At 28.9% G+C, this 20,277-nt stretch overlaps 1 protein-coding gene and 1 non-coding gene across 2 annotated transcripts; both read left to right on the top strand.

Moving 5' to 3' along the window:
* The first annotated feature begins 557 nt into the window (after nt 1-557).
* LOC109816353 (inositol-3-phosphate synthase) lies at nt 558-4,715 on the top strand. Its single transcript, XM_020381334.3, has 10 exons — nt 558-832; nt 922-990; nt 1,087-1,222; nt 2,623-2,870; nt 2,957-3,183; nt 3,271-3,386; nt 3,668-3,844; nt 3,935-4,123; nt 4,220-4,282; nt 4,375-4,715. Exons 1-10 carry the CDS (start codon nt 645-647, stop codon nt 4,492-4,494), a joined length of 1,533 nt encoding a protein of 510 aa, XP_020236923.1. The 5' UTR covers nt 558-644; the 3' UTR covers nt 4,495-4,715.
* Nucleotides 4,716-17,574: 12,859 nt separating this feature from the next.
* TRNAA-AGC (transfer RNA alanine (anticodon AGC)) lies at nt 17,575-17,647 on the top strand. The gene has a single exon. It is a non-coding gene; the product is annotated as a tRNA-Ala (tRNA).
* Nucleotides 17,648-20,277: the final 2,630 nt, after the last annotated feature.

Here is a 20,277-nt window from a genome sequence, read left to right as displayed (position 1 = left end):
ACTATATATATAACATGTTTATTAGTTATTAATGTTTTAAATAATTATGTTTATGAAAATTCAAATTTCATGTTATTTAATGTTTTGTTTTTGTTGAAAAACAGATATGTAGAATATTTACTTGAAATGAAGCTACAGAAAAATGCATTTGGTTTTGTGATAAGTTGAAGAAAGATGATCGGGGTGTGTAAGGCTGAAACCTGAGTTTTGTCGAGTTGTAAATTATTTTGATTTTACGAAGTGAACAATGGAAGGTAATAAGTTATTGGTAACATGTGAAGGAGGCAGACTATGGAACGTTGCAATCTGATGGTGTGAAGCATTGAAACGCGTGCCACTATACAATTCATGGACTCACCGGAATTTATACCGCTATATTTTACGTTATTACCATGGGTCACCTCACCGCTCACCGGGTCCCTCAACCACTGCCTTCAGAGTTCAGAGTAGTTTTATTTTTTACAATTATTGTATGAGCTTGGGACGCACAACCACTCATTTGGAGACACGTGCAGTACCATACAATCGCGGTTCGTCTATATATTCAGGCTGCTTCTACGTCAAACTGCACAACACAACCACTCTTCTTCTCTAGGAAAAAAAAGAAAAGCTTTTCTTTCTTTTTGCCTTACTTAGTAACAAAAATGTTCGTCGAGAGTTTCAAGGTTGAGAGTCCTAACGTGAAGTACACAGAGACTGAGATTCAGTCCGTGTACAACTATGAAACCACTGAACTTGTTCACCAGAACAAGAATGGCGCTTATCAGTGGGTTGTCAAACCCAAAACTGTTAAATATGAGTTTAAAACCAACACCCATGTCCCTAAACTAGGGTTAGTTACTTCTCGAGCATGTTCTCCCCTTTTGATTTAGATTATTTTTCTTTTTGTTGATATGGTTAATTTTTTTTGTTGGATGTTAGGGTAATGCTTGTGGGGTGGGGTGGAAACAATGGTTCAACCCTCACTGGTGGTGTTATTGCTAACCGAGAGTTAGTTTCATCTTCCTAATTATTACCATTACTTTGTTCTTTGTTATTATTATTATTTGTGGCTATGATATATTGATATAATGTTATGAATATCAGGGGTATTTCATGGGCAACTAAGGACAAGATTCAACAAGCCAATTACTTTGGGTCGCTGACCCAAGCATCAGCTATCAGAGTGGGGTCTTTCCAAGGAGAGGAAATATATGCCCCATTCAAGAGCCTGCTTCCAATGGTATATATACCAAGTACCAACTCTTTTGAATGAAATCACTCTCTTTTTTTCTACTTTTAATTCAATAACTCTCACTCATAAAAATATAACTAGATTAAAGTATATTATTATAACTCCTTTTGTATTCTTTAATTAAAATTTCATTAGTACAACTTACATATTAAGAATCAGTTCAATCTAACTTAATTATTGAACAAAATATCAAAATAATTCATAATGCTACAGTTAAATTTTGAATTAAAAATATTATTAAATGATTTTTTGTTAAATTATTATTGCTTGATTAAAAAGAGAAGCCCGGAAAAAAAAATACATTATATATTTTTTTGGTATTGTAGATCAGCATATTTGAATCTCTTTTTTTTTTTTTTTTTTTTTTTTTTTTTTTTTTTTGATTTAGACTCACATGTATTTATTTTAAAATGTTTATTTTGCTTTGTCCCGTGAGTCTAATTGTCATTCTTTCCGGAGAAAAGAGTCTCACATGACCCACAAAGTGAGGTGTGGGTCACTGAAGACAAAAACAAATAATGCCTTATAAATGGAGATGAATATTGCCAATTATTTTTAGTTCTTTAATACTTAATAAAGTAAGTATTAAATAATATTTAAGAACATAAAAATATTTATTATTAAATTTAGAATTTAATTATAATATTGATCGTTAAATTTTTTTTTTGTATGCCATCTAGACAAAGATTTTCATGTAGGGCAAGGCATTTAAATTCATATTATTTGTTTTAAAAAAATATATTGAAGATGATTTCTAATTTATTTAAAATAAAAAATAAAAACAAAATATAATAATGGATGGTTAATTAAAAGGTATATATGTAAGTGATTTGTTGAGTTAAATTTACATTAAAAAAATTAAAAAAAAGTGATTTATAAAAGAATAATATCAAGGATAAAATTAAGTATAAAATATGTACATGAAAACCTTTATTTATTATTTATTATGATTATATAGTGGGTTGAGATAACATGACATGATTCTCGTTCGAATCTTATTACTTTTGATGCAATTATTAATAATAAAAAATATTCAAAAAAATTATATCTTAAATTTATTACTAAATAATATAAAATATAAAAATATTATAAATAAAATAGATTAAATATTAAAACCAACATGTTATAATTATGATGATATAGAAGTAATGATTAAGAATAAGGACTTGCTTAGAACCACCTTTATATGGACGATACTTTCATAATCAACAGGAAACTTGGATTATTCCGGACAAGATACACGTATGGTCGGTGAGTCCCACATCTAACATGTGGGTTTCACATAAGATGGAACATTAGTGACATGAACTCTAGTGATTTCTAACATGTCCAAAAACATAAAAATTCTTTAATTAATTATACTTGTTGATATGTCATAATTGATGCAGGTAAACCCTGATGATATTGTGTTTGGGGGATGGGATATCAGTAACTTGAACCTGGCTGATGCCATGGCCAGGGCCAAGGTTTTTGATATCGACCTCCAGAAACAATTGAGGCCTTACATGGAATCCATGGTTCCACTCCCCGGAATCTATGACCCAGATTTCATTGCTGCCAACCAAGGAGACCGTGCTAACAACGTTATCAAGGGCACGAAGAAAGAACAAGTTCAACAAATCATAAAAGACATTAAGTAGGTCCAACCTTAATATAAAAATAATAATATATCCTATCTACAAAATCTGAATCTGTTCCCCTACGTGTGTGATGAAAATTTAGGGAGTTTAAGGAGACAAGCAAGGTTGACAGGGTGGTTGTCCTGTGGACAGCCAACACAGAGAGGTACAGCAACGTCGTTGTGGGACTAAACGACACCGTGGAGAACCTCTTGGCTTCATTGGACAGGAACGAGGCTGAGATTTCCCCTTCCACCTTGTATGCCATTGCTTGTGTCATGGAAAATGTTCCTTTCATCAACGGAAGCCCCCAGAACACCTTTGTCCCAGGTTTATTATTAATTACTATTTTCATGTGGCTTATTAATTTCATTTTATTTCTGCAAAATTTGTGAACTTTGCTTGTGTTGTCACCAGGCCTGATCGATCTGGCCATCAAGAGGAACAGTTTGATTGGAGGAGATGACTTTAAGAGTGGTCAGACCAAAATGAAGTCTGTGTTGGTGGATTTCCTTGTGGGGGCTGGTATCAAGGTACAAATTTGTTGTTTTACTTACTAATGTCGTGTCACGAGTGCTACTTTTATTAGTTAAGTACATTTGTTAAGTGTTTGTATAATTAAACTTTAATTAATATAATATATATATATATATATATATATATATATATATATATATATATATATATATATATATATATATATATATATATATATATATATATATATATATATATATATATATATATGTTGTGTGGGCTGTGGCTAAAGAGGAAGTAAAATTGATGTTTGAATTGTCTTGGTGATGAGTAACAGCCAACATCAATAGTGAGTTACAACCATCTGGGAAACAATGATGGTATGAATCTTTCGGCTCCTCAAACCTTCCGCTCTAAGGAAATCTCAAAGAGCAACGTTGTTGATGATATGGTTAACAGCAATGCCATTCTCTATGAGCCTGGCGAACACCCAGACCATGTTGTTGTTATTAAGGTAATTTTATTTTTACTCTCTCTTCCTCTCTTTCGAATATAATTAATTGGTTGTTTATTTGAGTCTTTGGTTTGTTTGTTTGTTTTGTAGTATGTGCCTTATGTTGGGGACAGCAAGAGGGCCATGGATGAGTACACTTCAGAAATATTCATGGGTGGAAAGAACACAATTGTGTTACACAACACGTGTGAGGATTCACTTTTAGCTGCTCCTATCATCTTGGACCTTGTCCTTCTTGCTGAGCTTAGCACTCGAATCCAGTTTAAAGCTGAGGATGAGGTTTGTTATAGGTTGCTTTAATCATTCCAATCTTTGCATGTATGTATGTTATTTTCAGCTTTGTAAGACTCAAAGAGTTGTGGCTTTAATTAACAGGGTAAGTTCCACTCATTCCACCCAGTTGCGACCATCCTCAGTTACCTGTCCAAGGCCCCTCTTGTAAGTTTAGCAACTAACTAATGAATTCTCTATTTTACTATAAATTTGTGAAAGGTTGATTCCATAACTTGTGAGGGCAACAAATATTACAGGTTCCACCTGGTACCCCAGTGGTGAATGCATTGTCAAAGCAGCGAGCTATGCTGGAAAACATCATGAGAGCTTGTGTTGGATTAGCTCCAGAGAACAACATGATCCTTGAATACAAGTGAAGTACGAGAAAGAGTAATGGTTTGGGTTTGGGATAGTGAAGTTGAACGTGTCCAAAATTAACTCATATTCCAAACCCCTCTTTTGTGTTATTGTTATGTATTGCAAGCAAATGTTAAATTACAGATCGTAGGATCTGTCTCGTTTTGTTCCTGCCAGCTTATTTGATAGCAGGCTGTGGCTTATCTATGCATGTAAAATAATACCAAGTGTTTTGTGCTTAGTATATTCTTGTTTCTCTTCCTTACCCTTTTTATTTTCTGTATTTTGAAGAATTTGGGCACCACTTCTCAAGGACCACATATTAAATTAAAATATACTCCAATAACCAATAAGAGTCCCACACAAAGCTAAATAATTGAGTTTATACTTTACATGTAAGGATCGTTAACATTTTTTTTTTTTTTTGGTATGTGACTTAGTTACGGCCGTTTATGGCAGTTACTGCCTTACTGCCCAAAAAACCAAAAATATTTTTCAAACTAGAGAATGTTCCCACCACTATGCGCATTGCCCATCTCTATATTTTTTTTAGGTTTAGATATATTTTTAATCCCTCAAATTTAAAATAAATTTATTTTTGATTTCTCAAATTTAAAATTATTATTTTTAGTCCTTGTAATTTACAAGTGTCTTTTCTTAATCCTTTAGATTATCAATAACATATTTGAAAGTGATTAATTAAGACAGTTATGCAATATCAACCAGATTTAATGTGATATTTTCACTAATAAGGACATTAATAGGTAGATTTTATGCAAAATATTTGATAAATTTTTTAACAAAATTTGAATATAAGAACTAAAATAAGATTTTTTGAAATTATAAGGACTAAAAATAATATTTTAAATTTGAAGGACAAAAACAGAATTACCCTAAATTTGAGGGACTAAAAACATATTTAAGCCTATTTTTTATTTAACTCATTTAAACAATTTACAAATAATATTAAGTATAAAAATATTTTTAAGTTAGGATTAAAAGAATTTCTTATTAGTTATTATGTATACAAACAACAACAGCAAAAGCTTTTTGGTGTTTACACCCTAAAAACTGAACGAATTATTGCTTGTCTTCACTTACGTGGTAATGAGTTCAAACCAAAGAATTGAAATTTTTTAAATATTAGATGTCAAATTAATATAATGATTAAAGTTGCATTATTTAACATTACGTGGGTCTAACATACTATTAGATTTAATATATATATATATATATATATATATATATATATATATATATATATATTTTATTATTATTATTTTTTTTGAAAGGACCTAAAATAAATCTAAAAATGAGTTTTTTTTATATGTGTATATCTTTTAAAATGAGGCTTAAAGTAGCTTTTAAGTTATAGAATTTTAAAAATATTATATAAATTATTAATATAAAATATTTATTTTGAACGAGACTTGAAGTAAGAGTTCTCTTAGCTTTAGGATTGAGCCAACCCAACCAAAATCCAACAATCAAAATTGTTAAAACCTTTCATTATCCAACAATATTAATATTTTCATCAAATATTGAATTATAACTTATAAATCAAAATTACATGATTTGACAATAAAAAGTAAAATTTGCACAACAAAAAATGTTAAAGTTAACAGATAAATCAAAATTACATAAGTAAAAAAAAAAAAAAACCAAAATCAAACAACTGAAAAGTGAAAAGCGACTCAAACGCCATCGTAAATTTAATTTTCGTTTGAGTTGTAACTTTTATTGATAAAAGAAATAATAAAGTGTAATTAACCTCACTACCATTAGAGATTTAGAGATCCAATTGTTCACGCAAATTTGCCTACAGCGAATTTGGTTTATTGCAGCGTCGTATGATAATGAAATAAAAATTCCCATAAAAAGAAAAAGAAATTAAGGGCGATGGCTATTCAGAATACGCATACTTAAATCTCAAGTAGTTTAACGGTAAGGGTTAATTCATCTCTAAGCAAGGTCACGGTTCGAATTCTATTTTGTGCAGCCGAGTTAAATTTTGGGACCAGCTATTCCATCATTTGAAGTGTGTAGAACGTTTGTGTCCACAGTGTAGCTACCAATCGCCTGACATTGAATGCTGTTTTAAAGTGAACCAATCTCGTTCCGCTTTGTTTGCTTTTTTAAAGAAAAAGTAAAGAAGGACATAATTGTTTAGTAGGAAAGAAAAAAGAATGAGAGAAAAGAAATATGCAACTCATAAAAAAATATAGGCTAAAATACTAATTTCGTCCCTTATATTAATTGTTTGTTTCAATTTAGTCTCATTTTAATTTTTGGTTTCAATTTGGTCCCAAACTAATTAATTGGTTTCAATTTGGTCCTATAAAAATTAATTGGTTTCAATTTAGGACTTCCGTCCAAATTATTTAAAAGGAGTTAACTTTTGCCCACGTGGATGCCACGTAGATACATATGTGGATACCACGTGGATGCCACGTGGATAAATTTTTTTTTTAAAATACCTGGACCCAGAACGGCCCGTTCTGAAACCGGAACGGGCCGTTCTGGTTTCTTTTTTGGTGTATTAATTTTGCATTCAGAACGGCCCGTTCCGAATGCAAAAATAACACACAAAAAGTGAAACCAGAACGGCCCGTTCCGGTCTCAGAACGGGACGTTCCGGTTTAATCTTTTTTTTTAAAAAAAATATAAATATTAATAATTTTACAAAATATATATTATTAATTATATTTTAATTATGTTGTTATATTTAATAAAAATAAGTAATTTTAAAATTTTACCATAAAAAAATATTTTTCAAAATTATTATATTTTTTAATAAAATTAATAAAGAATATCATAACAATACGATTTTAGTTTCTCCCATTAAAAATTAATAATTTTAATATATATATATATATATATATATTGCGGAAAAATACAATGTATATTTCTCTGATTTGGTAAAAATACAAAAGTGGTATAAATAGAATACAAGGGAATAAATCTGCACACTAATCTATCCCTAAAAATCTGGGAAATAATTCTCCCTATAAATGCTGTATCTAAATAATTAAAGGAGGGGAAATAAAATTGATCTTATTAGCATTAAATCTTTACAAATAAGAATTGAATATTCTGATTGATATATGCTGATTTCCAACAGATTCTGATTGATATGTGCTGATATTAATTTATTAGTAATATTAAAATATTAATAATATATAAATTTTATTTATTTAGTAATAATAAATATATATCATTTGATACATTACAAAAAATTATAATATATGTTAATTTGAATAGATAAATAATTATTTAATTTTAAAACATTATATATATATATTAAAATTATTAATTTTTAATGGGAGAAACAAAAATCATACTATTATGATATTCGAGGGACTAAAATTGTTCAATTAAAAATTGAAGGACCAAAATCGCGCAATTGTAATTCTTTAAGCACTAAAATTATGCAATTAAAATCTTGGAGATCACAAAACTGCACAATTGTTTGAGAGATATAAAATGCAATTAAACCAATATTCTTGATTAATTTTATTAAAAAATATAATAATTTTGAAAAATATTTTTTTATGGTAAAAATTTTAAAATTACTTATTTTTATAAAATATAATTATCTTATAAATAGAGTAATAATTTTTTCTTTCTCTTTCTGTTTGAAGAAATATTTAAATATCACTTTATAATTTTTTGCAACTTATTTAAGATTAAAAGAATAAAATGATAAAAATTAATAAAATAAACATAATAAAATAAAATATAAAAAATATTAATATATTTATTTTATTAGATATAATAACATAATTAAAATATAATTAATAATATATATTTTATAAAATTATTAATATTTTATATATAAATAAAATAAAATAAAACCGGAACGCCCCGTTCTGAAACTGGAACGGGCCGTTCTGGTTGCATTTTCGTTGTGTTAATTTTGCACCTGGAACGGGCCGTTCCGGATGCAAAATTAACACACCAAAAGTGCACCCAGAACGGCCCTTTCCGGTTTCAGAACGGGCCGTTCCGGGTCCAGGTGTTTTAAAAAAAAATTTGATCCACGTGGCATCCACGTATGCATCTACGTGGCGTCCACGTGGCCAAAAGTTAACACCGTTAAAGCAATTTGGACGGAAAGTCCCACATTGAAACCAATTAATTAATATGGGACTAAATTGAAACCAATTAATTAGTTTGGGACCAAATTGAGACTAAAAATTAATGAGGGACTAAATTGAAACAAAAAAAGATTATAAGGACCAAATTAAGTTTTTAGCCAAAAATATAAGTGTAGGTCCCATGATTTTGTTTTACTTCTTTTGCTTTCTTGTTTTTAAAAGTATGAAAGAAAGAAAAGTTTTTTTATTCTTTTTTAAATATATGATTTTTTTTCATTCTTTTTCCCTCTCCTTTCCTTCCACTTTGTCATATTACAAAAAATGTAATAATGTAGGATAATAAGATTCAAAGTTCTTCATTATTAAGAGAGAATAGATTAAGTTCGACTAAATTTTATTAGGTATAAGTGTGACGCTAATTTAAAAATATATAATTTAAGTCTAATTTATTTATCTGTTAAAAGTTTTTTTTCCCTTTATTAAAGGTTTTACTTAACATTAAAAATTTGGTTTGATTTACAAATCCATTTATGAAGGACTTGTTTTCTAATAATTTAATATATAGAAAAGAGTATAATTTTTTTTTTAGTTTTATAAACATCAAGTTAATTTGTGTGAATGATATAAAATAAGATTTAATATGATATTCATAAGAATAATTTATTTAAAAGCATATTTATGTAACAAGATATCTAAATATATATAGAAAGTTATAAACTTATAAATTTTACTTTTTTACGTAAGTTCACATGCTTTACATTTAAAATAAATAAATATATGGTTTTAAAATATTATAACAAAATTGATATAATAATAATAATAATAACAAATATTTATTTTTATTTAAATATAATAATTTTTTAGGTCAAATAAATAAATATATCGTTTAAATTTAAATCCTAAACTTATAAATTTTACTTTTTTACGTAAGTTAACAAGCTTTGCATTTAAAATAAATAAATATATGGTTTTAATATATGATAACAAATTTGATATAATAATGATAATAATAATATTTATTTATTTATTTATTTTTATTTAAATATAATAATTTGTTAGGTCAAATAAGCTTTTTAATCGACTTAAATATATTTTTTTAATTAAATAAGTGAATAGGGTCAACAATAGTCTTGCCTTGAACTTCCTTTTTAAAAAAGTCTAGCATGGCATAGCCTAATATAAAGTATGACTATGTCAAATAATTTTAATTATTTTTACATCTACTCATTATTAAAGTAGCCGTTATTGATAACCTCAAGTGTGTGGTTCAGTGGTAGGAGTTGATGTTTAAACGCGTATTATAATGAATTTAATAGACATACTATTAGTGTCAAATATTTTACTCTATCAATTAATTAAAAAATAATTTTGATATAATTTTTGTAATGATCCATCATGATCTTTACATTTAATGGTTCAACTATAAGTAACAAAAAAAAATTATCTAGAATTCACATACTTACAAAACTTGGATATACATATCATAATATATACACAACAAAAGTTTATCAACTATTAAATCATATAACAAGTATATATATCTACAATAATCTTGAATACACTATGGAGAGAAATCATATTGGTCTGTCAAGCAACATATTACAGTTGGTACATTAGAGTACGTAGCTCAAAAAGGTAAACTCCAACATCCTCTCATATGGCCTCAAAAGAAAACTCCTCCACATGCCTATCTTTACGGTTGATTTACATGAAAACATGTAAGAGTAAGTTAATATTCAAAAGAAATCAACATAAATAGTATAAAAGTAAATCCTACTATACTACCAACATAATCAACTCAACATGCTTCAACATAATATTAACCTACAACTTAACAATACAATGTATGAACAACACTGCATAATCAACACATCATGTTCACAACGTAGTTTATCAACTTAACAAAATATATACAAAACCACAACTAAACATAAGCATGACACAACTCAACAGTATGAACCGCATATGCACAACTAATCAACTTTATGTGTTTTCATGTATTTCAATAAAGAGATTTCTTACAATATAAGTGAGCAGTCTAAGTGGCTTGTTCTTACTAAATCAACAACGTGATCTTTTCAATCCAACTAAATCAATAATCAATTTTGTCAAAATCCACAACATAACGTAGTTTCTCAAATTTTGCCATTTAAACTAGAAAGTCTAGTATTCTTGTAGTAGTTAAACAACTTGGGTATGAGTTTACCACATCATTAGCTAACATAACTAAACTATCTATGGGATTAGTCCATCGATTACCATCTAAATACTATGCTCTTCCAATACTTAGTTAGGGATTTTGACACCTAATATTGTACTTCACTTTAATTTAGTCGCTTTATACACTTATGTGTTGACCTTGCCCACATACAGATTAATAATGGTCGCTTGTAAATACCTCATCAACTAAGGCTCTAGAGAAAACTCAACTATCTACTTCAAGGGTCAACTTTCCAATAAGGGTTTTTGACAAACTAGGCTTTTGGATCATCACAACACAATATTATCATAAAAGAGATATGCAAATTTGACAAAAACTTATCTTTTAGTCCTAGGTCGATCAACATAGTACAACTTTATTGCCATAACATTCTCAATACAACTACTCAACATTTCAACTTGCACCTCACTTACAACTTCCAACCATTTAATCATTTATACACTAGATCAATGTATAAAGGTTCTACATCAAACATCAACATAAGGTATATAGTACAACTTAATCAACATATAACGTGTAATAGATTCCATAAACCTATACATATTCAACTTGTAACAACACAAATAACACATATCCATAAAGTAGTCCATGTTTGACATCACACTTCCCGCGCTTGACGTGACATGAGGCAGATAATCCCTACCTTGCCCATGCTTGACACTAATCTACCCACGCTCAATGTGGATAAGATAGAGAGCCCATGTTACTCTCACGCCTGACATGGTTTAATCTCACGCCCGACCTCATTTCAAGTAAAGAGTTTTTACATGACTCACACTCGATGTCACTACACCAACACTTGACAATGTTTAGGTAAATAGTTTTATCTTGGCCATGTTGGACACCACTTAACCATTCAAACCACATTCAACGTTACCAAGTCAAGGACCTCCCTCTATCTCATGTCCATCGCCACCAATCATGAGTCTGACATAAGTGAGGTAGAAGCCTCTAACATGAGTCACGCCTAGCATCTTGAAGCTTCGTCCGATGCAATGTGAATTCAACACTTAACAAATTCAATGTTTTTTGGTTCAATCCACCTAAAATCTAGAAAATCCCAACATACAATGCAAGAAAACTCATCTATATATCAACACCAACTTATAAATGACACAAACTTCAACATGCAACCAATTAATAACATCAATTCATCAAGTCTTCCTCAACATACTTCATAAGCAATAATACCTTAATATCAATATTCAATCTAAACAAAATTAACCAACACAGTCACGAATTGAGTAGAATCAAGCATCATGTAGTTAGCTTCACAAATCCACAAAGTTTTGAAATTTAACTTCCTTTATCTCAAAGTGTAAAAAATTTAAGAGAAAAAGAGAAGAAGAATATGACTTCCAGCAACTCCGAACACTCCTCATTGACATGGATTCTCAACTCTTTGAGCTTGAATATGCCAAAGCAACTTAAGATTCCTAAGGAAGGATTGAGACAAGAAATAAATGTCACTTTTGATTTCCATAATGCCTCTCACTACTTTCCTTTTAAGTTTCTTCAGAGAAATAAATTTTTGAGACTCAAGTTTAAAAAAAAATATTATATATATTTTTCTCATAGTCAAATTGGATTTCTATCTAGAGAAATTCTCTAAATTTAAAATTCAATAGAATTCATTAAATCTTAAAAGTCTTTTAATAATAAACACTATAACACATAAGTATTGATAAAATACAATAATTTACGAAACAAAATACAATGTTGCAATTTTTTAAGATTGATTATTATCTGAGTCACATATTATGATTAAATTTCAATGTAAAAAAAACAATAATTTACACCATTATGATTTTCCGTTAATGTTAGAAGGTAATGCCAAACAACGTTATCGCGATGAGCAGTATAAGAAGCAAATAACCCAGTGCTGCGCTAACAACAATAATACACGGGAGACAGTAGACACCATTATGCCCTAATCCCTGGTTTCAACATCACTGTCCTTCTAAGTTGAAACGCGTCAAGAGCATATATAGAGATGATACAATTGGACCACGTGGCCCATTTCTAAAGGCATCACACATGGATATCCCCTTCACTTCACTTATGGACAATATTCTGAAATTTTTAATATGGGTACAATATGTCATAGATATTTAACTATTTAAGGGTGCAAAAGAATTGCTTTTCTGCTCTGTTTGGTTGCTTTTTTCTTCACATCAATATGTTGCTCACTTTTTTCTCTATATTATGTGAATTGTCTTTTGATTACTAACAACCTTTTGGGTATTAATATCTTTTTATCAGGATAAAACTTAATTACATATTTTCAAAATGATCAACAAAACTTATTTTTAACAAATCAATGCATGTCTGTTACCATCATTAATAGAACAAGTGGATAATATAAACAAATTTATGCAAATAACATTTTGCTTTAAAGTCTTTAACTATCATGCCAGATAATAATTCAGCTACAACAATTTTTGGCATATAACCTCGTGCCCTCATCTGATTAGTAATCTTTGTTGGAAAACAGAAATATAATTTTTTTTATCAATATAAGAAAATAAGTAACAATAAATTAAAATAAGAAGATTAGTATAGAACTGTTGGAAAAATAATTTAAATTTTTAAATTCAAATCTCTAATATATTATTTAGATTTTAAAAAATATTGATTCTTTTATAATATTATTTAGAATTAAAATATATTGTATTTATTTTAAAGACTTGTTTTCTTTTTTAAAATAGTGATGTAAGGTCAATAAATAGAGACTCTTTAGATGAGAAGAACCATTCACCTGTAGCGGGAGTTACTACCTTAAATGAGAGAGGAGATCATATGAAGGAGGGTTTCCAAGTTTCGCTAGAAAACTTGTGAATGAAGGCTTTCAAGTTTTGCCAGAAAACTTGTGAGGAAGGAATTTTCAAGTTTCACCCATAAAACTTGTGAGGAAGGATTTTTAAGTTTAATCTACAAAACTTGAAGGGAGGATTTTCAAGATATATGTAACATATTTTGAAATAAATAATGAACATTAATATGAACGTAGGCATGAGGGACTGAAACACATTAAATAAATTTATGTGATATTTTCCTATTTCTTTTATAATGTTATTTTAATATATTTCTCATCATCATTATTGTGTGTAAAAGAAAAGAAGTTTTTTTTTCTTCTAACAAGAACAATCTAAATTAAAGTATTGTCCCTAGATAGAAAATGTTTCATTATTGTTCCGGCCAAAGGATGGACTAGGGTTTTTTCCTAGGTTCAGCCTCCCAGTCAGAGCATTCAAAAGTGTAATCTGTCCGCTTAGCTCTAGGGTTTTAGGTCTTATACTTTCTTGTTTATGGGCCTCATGGGCCCTGTGAGTGCAGAGATTTTCATAACCGTTAATATTTGGAAAATATTTTGTCATTAAAGATGAGATTTTATCCCTGATATCGGATTAGTATCTATGTGGGAGGGTCAGATCAGATTTTGGCCGAGTTACCCCTGTAGAGCAGACAGGTCGGATTCTGACCGAGTGCACCCATGTAGAGGGGTCGGATCAGATTCTGATCGGGAAGGTACACTTGCCTTCTAGTCCCAAGCCTGTAAGGTGTAGGGGCTTAACTAGCCATGGAATCGGAAAAATACCTATTGTGAGGTCAGATCGGATTCTGACCGGGAAGGTACACTTGCCTTCCAGCCCCGAGCCTGTAAGGCGTAGGGGCTCAGCTAACCATGGTACCGGAAAAATACCTATTCCGATCTCAGAAAAATGAGAAAAAATAAACTAAAAATTATAATCCATGTCTTGTAAAGGGTGATCATCCAAATTCCGATCTCAAGGAAAATGGGAAAAAATAAACTGAGTTATATTTTAAGTGGATTGATAGAAACATATCATTCAAATTCTGGTGTCTTCAAGCTATTTATACTCGCCCAATCAGAATTTAACTGATCAATCACGAGTTTGGTCTTCGAGTTATTTATACTCGCCCAGTCGGAATTTTACCGATCAATCACGAGTTTGGTCTTCGAGTTATTTATACTCGCCCAGTCAGAATTTTACCGATCAATCACGAGTTTGGTATTCGAGTTATTTATACTCGCCCAGTCGGAATTTAACCGATCAATCACGAGTTCTTCGAGTTATTTATACTCGCCCAGTCGGAATTTAACCGATCAATCACAAGTTTGGTCTTCGAGTTATTTATACTCGCCCAGTCGGAATTTAACCGATCAATCACGAGTTTGGTTTTCGAGTTATTTATACTCGCCCAGTCGGAATTTAACCGATCAATCACGAGTTCTTCGAGTTATTTATACTCGCCCAGTCAGAATTTAACCGATCAATCACGAGTTTGGTCTTCGAGTTATTTATACTCGCCCAGTCAGAATTTAACCGATCAATCACGAGTTTGGTCTTCGAGTTATTTATACTCGCCTAGTCGGAATTTAACCGATCAATCACGAGTTCTTCGAGTTATTTATACTCGCCTAGTCGGAATTTAACTGATCAATCACGAGTTTGGTCTTCGAGTTATTTATACTCGCCCAGTCAGAACTTTACCGATCAATCACGAGTTCTTCGAGTTATTTATACTCGCCCAGTCGGAATTTAACCGATCAATCACGAGTTTGGTCTTCGAATTATTTATACTCGCCCAGTCGGAATTTAACAGATCAATCAATTACCCTACTATTTTAAATATGATTTGTTCCTCCCTCAATATATGTCAACTTATTAGATTAATTGTGTGGAACAAAATTGCCGAACCGAAAGAACCACATTCCAAAACAATTTTAGTAGCAACAAAAATATTTTTTAACGAAGAGAGACGATATTTGTGTGTTCTACTTATCAATAAAAATAAATATTTAGAGCTTTTTCAACCAGTTGAATTTAGTTTAAATGCAACTACAATGCGAAAAGCTTTTATGCATTATTAATCAGATATTGTCTTTATGATAAGTTTGATTTTATACTAATTTTAAAAGTTATACCTAACATAAAATTTTATTTATTAACAGAGTAATTTATTTGTAATATTATGGTACATAAAATTAAGTTACACTCTTTTCAATTTGCAGCAACTCAAGCAGGAGAAAATTTAAGTCACAATGAAACCATGAAACTATCTGATTTTCTTCCATGTTAGAGATCCGACTCGATTTGAAACTATTGTGAAGAAAGATGTTAAGAACAACTATAATATTCTCAATTTTTTTTTTCATATCAATAAAACAGCTTTTCACAACATTTAAAAAATATTATTTTATTATGTGTCAATGTTTTTAATTTAATTTTGTGATATATTAACATTTAATTTGTTATTAAAGATTTTTAATAATATTTTATACATCAATGATATTTTAAAAATATTTGCAAAATAAAATTTTATAAAATTTTAATAATATTAAATTTTTTGTAAATTTTATAAAGTGATAATTAGTTTTAATATAGATAATATTGTTATTTTTTCACTTTATAACATCTTATCTATAAATTTTTTAAAGTTTAAAATATCTTAAAATAGTCATCACCATATATAGATCAATATTAATTAGGAAGAATTTTTAATTTTTTTACAATAATCTATTAAATTAATTTATTATAATACTTTAATAAATAAAAGTAAAAAAAATTGTCGGTGATGAAGTTATTTTCCAATTTTTCTTAAAGGATTCATTGATCATCTGATTTTTTTATTTTTTATATTTTATTTTCTCTTTTCTTTAGTACGATGTTTACACTAAAGTTGAAAAAGATGAGTTTTTTTTTATATATTTTATAATGTGTCAGATTTATTTCCCATCTAAGAAACGACATCATCCTGATATTTTGTATACTCAAGGTTACCACCGTTCATATTGTAGCCTGAAATTTACATGGCCTTAGTCATTACTATGTCTTTTTATTCTGTTGCACGTGAAAGAATGGCACAATTAATTTAATTAAAATTAAACTCACATTCTCTGCCTCCAATAGGGATGGCAATGGGGACGTCGGGTTGGGTAATAGTAAATTCGTCTCCGTCCTACAAAATAAAAATTGGTCTCATATTTATTTTATATTCGTGCGAGTATTTATTAAGTGAGTATCTATAAATTTTTTGAATACTCGTGAATATTCATGGATATTTATAAAATTTTTAAGAAATTAAAAAAATTATATTAGAAATAATTTTAAGTTTATATTTAATGTCATTAAAATATTAAAAATAAAAATTTAATGTTAATTTTAAACTTGTATTTAACGTTAATTTTGTTGAAATAATAATAAAAATGCAAGATAATCAATAACTTAAAATACATCAATCTTACAAGTGAAAGTCTTATGTGAGAACACATTACAATAATTTAATCTCATAATTCCAAACAAAAGTAAACAACTTAAAATACATAAATCTTATTATAATGACTAATGTGTGGACTATGCAGCTATAGAAAAAAAAATAAGATAAAAGAGTGTAATTTTAGGGTTATATGGTACAAAGATAATTAGGATATTTAAGAAATATTATTAAATGGATATCCGTGAATATATATATCATCATACCCGTCCTTGTCCCGTTTATAAATAGATAAAAATTATCTGTCCTCATTATCTGTAGATACCCAATTAACCTATTTATTTATTATTCGTAACGAATTTTATTCACAAATACTTACAAGTGTGAGTATTTGTGCCATCCCTAACCCCCCAACAAGTAACATACAATCATACATCAAAACATTATTTTTATTTTCGGCCAGAGTTGAGAGGACGATATCTTTTCATGCACTAGAGTAAAATATATTACAAGTTTTATATGTTATGCATATTTGCAACTGCGGGGATGTAGCTCAGATGGTAGAGCGCTCGCTTAGCATGCGAGAGGTACGGGGATCGATACCCTGCATCTCCATCAAATTTTTTACCTTTATTGCTCTATATTTCCTTTTTTGCTGAAAAAATGATGAAGAATTTATTTTTGAAAAATCCATGACATTTTGAATGGAATTTTGTATAAGTCATCGTTACAAATGATATTGTCAAAGGTCTTAAATTTACGTGAACTTAGGATTAGGACCCACATGTCGTCATGGATCAGGCTTTTTCATAAAAGAGTACATTTTTATTTACTTTTTTTTTTTAAATGAACACTTATTAATTAATGTACTTCATCCGTCTCATTAATAAATGTCATATTAAAAAAAAATATAATTTTCAAAAATAAACAATGTGTTAATTTTTTGACGTAATATTAATTATATATATATATATATATATTTATAATATATTTTTAGAAAGTGATTATTGTGTTACATTATTTTTAGTAAAAAATTTAATTATAGGACTAATTTTGTAAAATTTTATTTTATTATTTTATCTATTTATTAAATTTTGTTTAGTTAGTGTAATGTGACATTGTGCATTTTCTTAATAATTGTTGATTTTATTAAGTTATTATGTGTTGTAGTGATATTGTTTAATTGTTGAGAAACTTTGAAATTTTGAGAATTCTCATGAGTTTTAGTCATTTAGAAATTTTTCTAAGTAAAGTTATAGAGGTCAAGTTTGAATTATTAGAGTAAGGTACTTAAGATTTTTCATTAGAAGTGAGCTTCATAAATTCATTTCGTTAGAAAGTTTAGAAAAATTTTATAAAGAATAATTCTAGATCTTGAATTTTTCCTTTCTCTTACTAGCCTTCTCAAGGGGGTAGGGAATTGTGATTGAGTAGCATAGTAGTGATTCGATGCCCTTGAAGTTGAGAATTGACGTGAGTGCGATGTTTGTGTGGAGTTTTTTTGGGAACTTAGTTCTTTTTCTTCTTCATTTGATTCTTGTGAGTTTAGAAGTAAGGGAAGATAAAACCTGATTCTTTATTGATCGAGTAAAGTTGAATGTTGTTTGATTTCATTAAATTCATGACTATATTAATGAACCTTAAGGTAGAGCTTGTGTATGGTAAGTTTTGATGGTCCTTGAACATGTTGAGAGAATTGTTGAATTGTAGTCAAATTGTGATTGCATGATTTTGATGAAAAAATGAATCTTATGAATATTATTTTATTCGATATATTGTTATTTCGTTATGGAGGAGTGGAGGACGATCATCAAAAAACTTAGCGACTATCCAAGCCTAGAACACTAGTTAATCTCCCCTCCTCTTTGTTGGAAAACATCTACATATTAGGGCCAACCTTCTTGCACAAAAAATCTTATTTTTATGTCTCAATCCCGAAATGGTATCATATCATTAATGTTCTTATTGGTAATGAATTAGTCATTATTATCATTATCGTAACTGTTGCATGATTCTCCGGATCCATATTTTACTAATAGAGCTCCTTAATTTTTGCTTGAGTCATCAAGTCGGATGAAGTATTCCTTGGTTATAATTTGAGTATATCTTAACTTAACATTTTATTAACATGATACTTAATCAATAATCCCTAGATGGTACACTCGTCCGTAAAGTACCTAAATAGTACATTAGTCAAAAACTACAAGAATGGTACACTAGTTGGTAAAAAATTGGGATGGTAACCCTGTCTTTTATCTTTATTTTAATTATATTTTAATAATTTTAGAAAAAAAAATGTCAATAATTAAAAATAATTTAATATCACCATTTAAATCATTTATTATAAATTTAAAATATAATTTATATATTTAAATATATATTGATTTATTATAAATTTGAATTATACAAAAAAAAATTATACAACAAACAAGTTAAAATATTAGTTAATTTAAGAAAATGGTGAAAAATCAACCACTTTGATGATTGATCACACCCAAATCAATAAGTCATTTAGTCGGCCTTATTCTTGAAGTAGGCCCAAATTTTTGTAGTCTAACTATCCCACTCAAAAGGGACATAACGACAACTTCGTGTTGGGCTTAGGCAGCTTTGGTCACTCTCTTTGTTGACAAGAGGGGTTGATTTCTCAAATACTTTTTTTTTTCAATTATCAAAATAATATTTTTAATTAATTTTTTTATTCACATATAAAATTTAAAATCCAAACGACATAATCATTTATCATATTTTAATATATAATATATAACAGTATGTATTTTGTCATCTTCTAATTAAACAACAATTAATGTTTGTTTCGGTTTATTTTAAAGAAATAATTATTTATTGTACAAAATAAAAAAAAAAACTCTGTTAAAAAATTATTTGCCAGAAATGGCACTACTATTAGCTAGTTAGACCATCTTCAACGGATGATTTTTATGCAAGTTGTTAAGTTAAGAATCTATTTTTAACTCTTTCTCCTATCGGAGGGGAATGAGGCAACAATTAGGTGAAGAAAGAGTTTTGGTATAAAAAAGCCGTTTTTTTTATAATTTTCTTTTAAAAGAATAACAACAAAGAGAGTGTGTGTGTGAGTTATGGAGCCCACTATATGATCATTTAAGAACTCAATCAGCACTGGTGCAAAAAATAATAAACGTTGTCGAATCTTACTCTCTCCATTTCAAAACTCTGGTTTCTTCAAGTCTTTTGCAAACAAATTAATAAATATTTAATTTATATAT

The sequence above is a fragment of the Cajanus cajan genome, chromosome 2 (genome assembly GCF_000230855.2).
Source record: "Cajanus cajan strain Asha chromosome 2, NIPB_CcT2T_4, whole genome shotgun sequence".
In the NCBI taxonomy this organism is placed as follows: Eukaryota; Viridiplantae; Streptophyta; class Magnoliopsida; order Fabales; family Fabaceae; genus Cajanus; species Cajanus cajan.
Note: the sequence above shows the minus strand (reverse complement) of the source record. Positions and strands in the feature narration are given on the sequence as shown.